This window comes from Sprattus sprattus, assembly GCF_963457725.1.
Source record: "Sprattus sprattus genome assembly, chromosome: 19".
In the NCBI taxonomy this organism is placed as follows: Eukaryota; Metazoa; Chordata; class Actinopteri; order Clupeiformes; family Clupeidae; genus Sprattus; species Sprattus sprattus.
The window spans coordinates 27315422-27324363 of NC_137917.1; the positions used below are offsets into that span (position 1 = coordinate 27315422).

Below are 8942 nucleotides of genomic sequence, written 5' to 3' on the forward strand. Positions count from 1 at the left end.
TGCACCGGAGAAAAGAGAGATGGAGAGACAGCAAACATGTGAGTGAAGGTTTTAAAGGGTTGTCGACATTATCAATGATCTTAAGTTTAAAGACTTTTGATGTGAATTTATGCACTTGTCAAAAACGTCCTCTTCCTTTCTTCACTGAGATGACCTCCACCACCACACTTCATGCTGGGGGACTCTTTTTGGGAGTTATGAACCTTATTTGACCTTTCCACAATATAATTAGAAAAAAGTCCCAGGCTTTCCACTGTATTTTGAAGTGGCCATCTAAAAGTAGGACCTGCTCGACAACAACAAGCTGTTTGAAGTAAAAAAAAAGCCACACGGTGCAGACACTGAGACAATCTACACCCCCACATTTCATGGTGGATGACTCTTTTTGGGCTGTTTGCTCAATATGAAGCTAAAGTTTGGGTGACACCCGCCATCCACACATGAATGGAGTGGATAATGGTTCTGTCATCAACACATGAATGGAGTGGATAACGGCACTGGAAGAGTAATAATGGTACTGTCTCGGAGTATCTCTCCCTTGGCTACAGGCACCAGTCTGCAGCCAGCAGCAGGTGTGCATGCAAAAATGTTCAGGATGAAATGTTCATGATAATATACTCCTCGTGGTGCTTATTAGAGAGAGGAACAGTGCACCAACATGTATGTTGCATTTATAAGAACTCAGAGGCAAAAAGGAAGAGCACATCTTTCCAAAAGTAAAAAGAAAACGTATCATCTCTTTTGCAGATTCATTTGTAAACCACAAGAGAAACTCATCCACTCATCACCACTCCCCTTTGTTTGCAGAGCATCTAAATCACACCTGGTTGCAGTCTGTTGAACAGAGGAAATAGAGACCCCTGAGGGGCAGGCAGGATGTGTTGGGGAAAAATGACACTTCAAGTAGAATGTATAATCCTTATGTTATTATCAAGCCTGTGTGTATTTTCAGTGTTATATTCTGTGTGGCAATCAGTCAGTTAGAATACTTATTATGTTTGAATTAAGAACATTCTATGTCAGTTATTTTGTAACGTCTCTTAGGTTGGATGCGCTGTATGTAGCCTGCTTTATTGCTGAGGAGATCTTTAGTAAAAGGGCTATGCTATCGCCTATTTATTTTCAACACAGTGTCGACACTCATTATTGAAACCAATAGGATGTGCATTTTGGTTGCTTCCAGAGGCAATGCTGACAAATTAGAGAGTCTTCATTAAGCTGACAATAACAGGTGTCAAGGACAAAAACCGTCACAAAACATATCCATTGTTACACACTTCACAATACAATGTATTCAAGGATCCTTTAAAATGACAGATGCTAAAGATCACAGAAAGCACCATTTGTAAAGAAGTGTCTTTTTTCAAAATGTCAGATTCCAACATCAAGACAGAGTTCTAGTCACAACCACAGTAACAGATCAAGAGGCCATTTTGTAGAGCACTGTAACATTTTAAACTTATTAATTAATTTATTCCTCTGCTTTCCCTTGATCTCAACACTTCAGTACTCGTCAGGTTGGCCAAAAATAGTTAAGGACGATACTCTCTTCAAGTCTATTATTGACTGTAGTTTGATTGTTGTACCTCAACGGTAGATTGCTTTCGATAAAGGCCTCAGGTATATGAATAACTGTATTCTAGGTTCTTTTTCTAAGCATCTGAAGAACGCAGCAGTGTCATTTGTGTCTTAACAGGTTTTTCCCCTGTGTCTATCACGTCTCATTGCGTCTTTCGTTCATGAGTTGATTTGAGACCCACAGATCAAAAGCTCACAACTATATTGAAGGTGAGAAGTTTAAACTGTTTGAATATAGCATGAACCTAATTACTAGCATTAATGTTGTCAACAGACAACCTAATGCTAAAGCCTTCGTCATGACAGTAAATGTATCCAAATAACACATAATGTATGTTATGTAAGATAATAATAAGACACTAAAGGCAATATTGATCAGTCAAAGGTCTCACAGCAGAGTGGAAAAATCTGAAATAGAAAGCAGAATCCGGAGAAACGTATGTTTATGATCTCAGACAGGGCATGTGGGCGTTTAAAGCACATACATCAGGACTTCTCTGGAAATGATAAATATTTAAAAAAAAAAATACAAGAAAGCCAATTCATATTTTGCGAAGCAAGTGGAACATTTGAGTTCATCGATGAACAATGGACAAGTCAGAGATGTTCCTTTTCCTCTGTGTGTCAAAAAAGTAATTTCATCTTTATTGTTTCCTAAAGGACGACTTAAGTTTAACTAACTAATCATTATTTAATCACATCCCTTACATTTTTATTTATTTGAATTTAAGACTGTGTCTTTCCATATAGCTTGGGACTGCAAATGAAAATGATACTTTCAGGCCAAATCTGGCATATTTGTGATTTTATCACTCTAATTCATATTGTATTACTTATTTTATTACGGCACTGTCCAGAAAACGTAACATCAGAAACCTAAAACACCAAAATAAGCATAAATTGCACGACTAAAAATAAAGTATAAAAGCCACTTGGAGTCTAAAACTCAAGGCATTTACCCATGAAGAGCTGTACCCATCACTCCAGAGATACAGATGAGAAAAGCCTGGAGAAAGTATGGCTTTCTGATTACTTAGTGATACTCCCATACACTTTAAATCATAGTACAATATGGCTGCAGTCACCATTCACATCTGATCACATTTGAAGTGCTGCATCAATTGGATTATTTAATTGGCTAGTCACATGAAGTCAGATAGTGCAATTAAAGTCTTTCCTAGAAGACAGTCATTCAGAAAGTCATTCAGATATTTTACAGACAATCAGGGTAAAGGTAAAACTGGACTCTTTGTAGATCAGTAAATATGTGAATGGTTGATCGTATCTGATCCTATTTCCTCTATCTACTTCAGCTCGACAAACAGAAGCGCTTTTTTTCTCCCCTGACTGTAAAGAGATCTGAATCTCCACATATACCACAAGTGCAACCAACGTCTAGTGATTGACACACAGACAAGTTTCAAGAGCGACCATGTATGACTTGGTGAGTACGACTTTAAAATCCAGTTATTTTGTTTTGCTTGGTTCTATTTTTACTGCATAAATGCATGTAGTCCCGAGAACTGTTTTCTTAGAGAGATGGAGATAGAATTGTTGATAGAATTTTGAATATATTTTAAGGGGGGGAGAGCGGAGATTGCAAGACAACATCCTATAAATAACACAATATATAAAATACATATTCTTCAGTGTAGGAGCTCACTAATGACATTTATTAAGTAGTTTAGTTTAGTTAAGTTATTTAGTCTTTTAGTTTAGTTATTAAGTCGTTTAGTTTAGTTATTTAGAAGTTTAGTTTAGTTATTAAGTCGTTTATTTAAGTTATTTAGTAGTTTAGTTTAGTTATTAAGTCGTTTAGTTACTTAGTAGTTTATTGTGTAGCTTATTACAATAGAATTTTCACCTGGAAAGAAAGATTAGGCATGTCTGAATTAGTGTTAGTAAATTGTTCAGTTTTAACTGAAAGAAGTCTGGCACATTTTGTGCACAGCTATAATTTGATAAATCCAAATGGAAAACTTCCACATAGCCTAATCTGAAGGAACCCCACACATTTTTAGACTATTTAAAATGTCTGTGCTGTTTTTAAATAAAGTTCCTCTTTCTTAGATGCCTTTGGACTATCCAATTAAAAGGGTTGTAATGAATATCTGTATGAAAGAAAGGTCATCTTATTTAATAATTTAATACGGCTATGGACTGACTTATTTTCAAAGAAATGCGGTGGAGTATCTGCCGCGGAAGTCAGACACCCTAAATAGCTAGCGGGCGCTGCTGTGGTTCCTGTGCTATTGCAGCTAGCTGGTGCTAGCACCCTTCAGGGGCCTCTTGCAGGGCGATGCAGACCTGAAAGCTGTGATTAAAATCTAGAGCCTATCTCGCCTGCTGGTGTTTTCCCTCTGGTGGATTGATTCCGTAGCAGGATGATGTGCGTTAAGACGTGTAGCTGAGACAGCTGTGTGCAGTTTGCATGTGAGGGCATTTATTTCTAAAACGGTAATTACAGTACTGTGGTTAAGGCATCTTAAATCAATCTCTATCGTTTGTTTGCGAGACACCACATCTGAGCCACCACATCACAGTTATGTATGCATATCTGTGCAGCACGAAATGAGCTATTTTTGATTTTAAAAATGTGCATATGGAAATTAAATCAAAGTCTGAAGGCAATAAAGTGATTTTGACACCTTTTCTGTATTTATCGGTGTGGAACATGAGATCTGAGATATGAAAGATGACAGTTGAGGTCAACATGTGAACCAATGACCCCTAGTGGTCAAAGTAACACGAAAACAGCATTAGCAAGAATGGGAGCATTCAGAGAATGCAAACCTCCGCCTTGTGACCTTGACCTTTGACCTTGACATCTGAAAATCGAATCAATTATTGCCATTATATTACCCAATCTCCCCACAAAGTTTGATGGAAATCGGTCCATGCGTTTTCTGTGTAATCCTGCTGACAAACAGACAAACAAACATACAGGGGCGAAAACATAACCTCCTTGGCGGAGGTAACAATTTAGATACAATACCTCTAATACCTATAATACAAGCCAGCAGTATTTAAGTATTAACATTTTGTGTCATTTGTGCCATGGACTGATATGACAACTTAATGTCTTATTTTTAACTGCAGGTGCAGGGTGCAGAGAAAATAACCCTTGAGGGAGGGGAATTGGAATTCTTCGATGGCAACGACACTGAAGACTACAATTACACGTATGATGATGGAGCCTGCTGCGTTGGAGGAGGAGTCGTGTGCGATCAGAACCACAGCATGGAGTTTGCGGCGGTCTTCGTCCCGGTTCTGTACTCAGTGGCTTTGGTGCTGGGGTTGCTAGGGAACGGCCTGGTCCTGGCAGTGCTGTGGCACAAGAGGCGGAGCTGGAACGTGACGGACACCTTCATCCTGCACCTGGCGGTGTCCGACGTCCTCCTGCTGCTCACGCTGCCCTTCTGGACCGTGGAAGCCACTCAGGGATGGATCTTTGGCACCGGGCTCTGTAAAACCACTGGAGCACTGTTTAAGGTAGGCCACATTATAATAATAATAATAATTATTAATTTTATTTTTAACGCACTTTTCATTCCAAAGAATCTCAGAGTCCCTACATATTAGAAATTAACTTAAATAATACAATAAAAAAAAATAAAAAAATTGGTAACATAAGCATAACAGAAAAGATTTAACACAAGGTTTTAATATAGTTTTACATTACGATATCCTGTTACCCCATGTATTTAAATAAATGTTTTACATTGATATTGGTTCCATTAATGTTAGTCTCTTAGTTGGAGTTTTGTCCCCTATCATTAATTAAGAGCGTGGTCTTCCAGTTTGAGTGCATTTCATCAACAGCAGACAAACCGTTTTGATCAGGGGGAGAGGAAGTCTGTTTGAGAGGGCTGTTTTTTTTTTGTTTCAGATGTATTTTTTATGCCTTTAATCAGATAGGACAGTAGAGAGAGACAGGAAGCGAGGGTTTAGGCCACATTACGAGATCATGTAAACCCATGTATTTAAAAAAAACAGTTTTTACATTGATATTAGTTCAATTAATATTAGTCTCTTAGTTTGGTTTCCTTTTACAACTATATGGAGGTTTTTCCCCACTATCTTTATTTAACAGCGTGGTCTTCCAGTTTGAGAGCATTTCATCAACAGCAGACAAAACGTTCTGATTAGGGGAAGAGCCTGTCTGTTTGAGAGGGCTGGTTTTGAGGCGAAGTATGACAAAATCAGAATATGAAATGAATAAATAATGCACAAAAAAAAAAAAAGTTGCTCTTGGTTAAAGATAGGACAAAACGCTACTAAATAGAATTAACTGTGTACTGGGTCGATTGATTGAACAGCTCTTTCAATGAGCAATTTGTATTGGTGTGCAATCAAACTGTTCTTGAAGAGGTCCTTTCTCACATCAGCATCACCTTTGCTTGTTCCTCTTGCTCTCTATCCCTGCGCACACAGATCAACTTCTACTGCGGGATCTTCCTCCTGGCCTGCATCAGTGTAGACCGCTACATGTCCATCATCCACGCGGTGCAGATGTACTCCCGCAAGAAGCCTTGGGTGGTGCAGGTCAGCTGCCTGGCCGTGTGGCTCGTCTGCATCCTACTCTCCATTCCCGACTTGCTGTACCTTACAGCTTCGTTCGACTCCAGACGGAATAAGACCGAGTGCGTGTACGACTACCCCCAACCTCAGGGGCGTTGGCGTTTGGGCTTCCGTCTGCTCTACCACGTCCTAGGCTTCCTCATCCCCGCCGCCATCATGGTGTTCTGCTACAGCCGCATCCTGCTGCGTCTCTGCCGCGGCTCTGCGAACATGCAGAAGCAGCGGGCCATGCGGGTCATCCTGGCCCTGGTGGTGGCCTTCTTCATCAGCTGGACGCCCTACAACATCACCCTGATGGCAGACACGCTGCAAGCCAACGCCAGCTCCACCTCCGGCTCGCCCGGCTGCGACACGATGACCACGCTGGACATCTCCCTGACAGTCACCTCCACGCTGGGCTACATGCACTGCTGCGTCAACCCCCTGCTGTACGCCTTCGTGGGGGTGAAGTTCAGGCGCCACCTGGTGGACATGCTGAAGGCACTGCACTGCCCGCTGAAGAGTAGGATGGCCTCCATGTCCCGCAGGGGCTCCATGTGGTCCGAGACAGGGGACACCACCAACACCTCAGCCTTCTGAGACAGGGGACAGACAGGGGACACCACCAACACCTCAGCCTTCTGAGACAAGGGACAGACAGGGGACACCACCAACACCTCAGCCTTCTGAGACAGACAGAGGACACAACCAACACCTCAGCCTTCTGAGACAGACAGGGGACACCACCAACACCTCAGCCTTCTGAGACAGACAGAGGACACAACCAACACCTCAGCCTTCTGAGGGAGTTTAATGCGTTTGGCAGACGCTTTAATGCACAGTGACTGAACATTTGAAAGACAATTAGAATACGTATTTACAGAAAAGTTTGTAATGAAAAAAAGGAAAAGGAAGGTTGGAGTGTTTTATCAAACATCTCTGTGCCTGATGTCTTGTTGTAAAAAAAAACAAAAAAACATTTTTTTCAGAGGCATGATGAGGTCTTTAGCTTAAACTAAAAAGCTAATTAGCTACCAGGTATTTGTTAACTGATTTATCTCACTGATATTTCTGGAGATGCCTTGCTGTTGTATATGCTGTTCTTGTCTAACCCAGAGCAGAATAGCCTGGAAGGCTAGTAGACACAACAGTTGTGTTTAGCAGTCCTATAAGATGACTGTGCATCAAAAAAAATAATTTTAGTAGTAACCTACAAAAACATCTTTAACCATCAAAACCCTCTATAATGTAGCTTTAAAATCCCAGAGCATTCATAATTAGCTTTGTTCACATTTACTATTGTTTATATACATTTTTATTTTCTGACGCTTTTGCAAAACTGCAGAGACATTCCTCAGTTGCTGTAGAAATACGTATTTTGTATGTATATAAAAAACATAAACTCACAATGCTACTTAGACATAATTGTAATCTTGTATATCACATGAATAAACTGAATTTCATTTACCTTCAATGAATGAAGTGAATTGAGTACATACAGTATAAAACAATAAATCACATATAGTACAATAAAAACTATTATCTCTTGTTGTGTGTGCATCCAGCCTCAGGCACTTTGGTAAGGCACTCCCAGAGACACAGCCTCACAGGGCATGAAGACCATAGTGTATAGTTTATATATCATCACTCTAAGACACAGCCTCACAGGGCATGAAGAACATAGTGTATAGTTTATATATCATCACTCTAAGACACAGCCTCACAGGGCATGAAGACCATAGTGTATAGTTTATATATCATCACTCTAAGACACAGCCTCACAGGGCATGAAGAACATAGTGTATAGTTTATATATCATCACTCTAAGACACAGCCTCACAGGGCATGAAGACCATAGTGTATAGTTTATATATCATCACTCTGAGACACAGCCTCACAGGGCATGAAGACCATAGTGTATAGTTTATATATCATCACTCTAAGACACAGCCTCACAGGGCAATAAGAACATAGTGTATAGTTTATATATCATCACTCTAAGACACAGCCTCACAGGGCATGAAGACCATAGTGTATAGTTTATATATCATCACTCTGAGACACAGCCTCACAGGGCATGAAGAACATAGTGTATAGTTTATATATCATCACTCTAAGACACAGCCTCACAGGGCATGAAGACCATAGTGTATAGTTTATATATCATCACTCTGAGACACAGCCTCACAGGGCATGAAGAACATAGTGTATAGTTTATATATCATCACTCTGAGACACAGCCTCACAGGGCATGAAGAACATACTGTATAGTTTATATATCATCACTCTGAGACACAGCCTCACAGGGCATGAAGAACATAGTGTATAGTTTATATATCATCACTCTGAGACACAGCCTCACAGGGCATGAAGAACATACTGTATAGTTTATATATCATCACTCTGAGACACAGCCTCACAGGGCATGAAGAACATAGTGTATAGTTTATATATCATCACTCTAAGACACAGCCTCACAGGGCATGAAGACCATAGTGTATAGTTAATATATCATCACTCTGAGACACAGCCTCACAGGGCATGAAGACCATAGTGTATAGTTTATATATCATCACTCTAAGACACAGCCTCACAGGGCATGAAGACCATAGTGTATAGTTTATATATCATCACTCTAAGACACAGCCTCACAGGGCATGAAGAACATAGTGTATAGTTTATATATCATCACTCTAAGACACAGCCTCACAGGGCATGAAGACCATAGTGTATAGTTAATATATCATCACTCTAAGACACAGCCTCACAGGGCATGAAGACCATAGTGTATAGTTTATATATCA

The 8942-nt window shown here is 40.1% G+C and overlaps 1 protein-coding gene across 1 annotated transcript; it reads left to right on the forward strand.

The window, feature by feature from the left end:
* Positions 1-3010: 3010 nt before the first annotated feature.
* cxcr3.1 (chemokine (C-X-C motif) receptor 3, tandem duplicate 1) lies at positions 3011-6738 on the forward strand (the record flags this gene model as incomplete). The annotated part of the gene is made up of 3 exons (XM_080858145.1): positions 3011-3022; positions 4678-5070; positions 6013-6738. The coding sequence occupies 3 exons, from the start codon at positions 3011-3013 to the stop codon at positions 6736-6738; spliced, it is 1131 nt and encodes a 376-aa protein (XP_080714271.1).
* Between the last annotated feature and the right edge of the window lie 2204 nt (positions 6739-8942).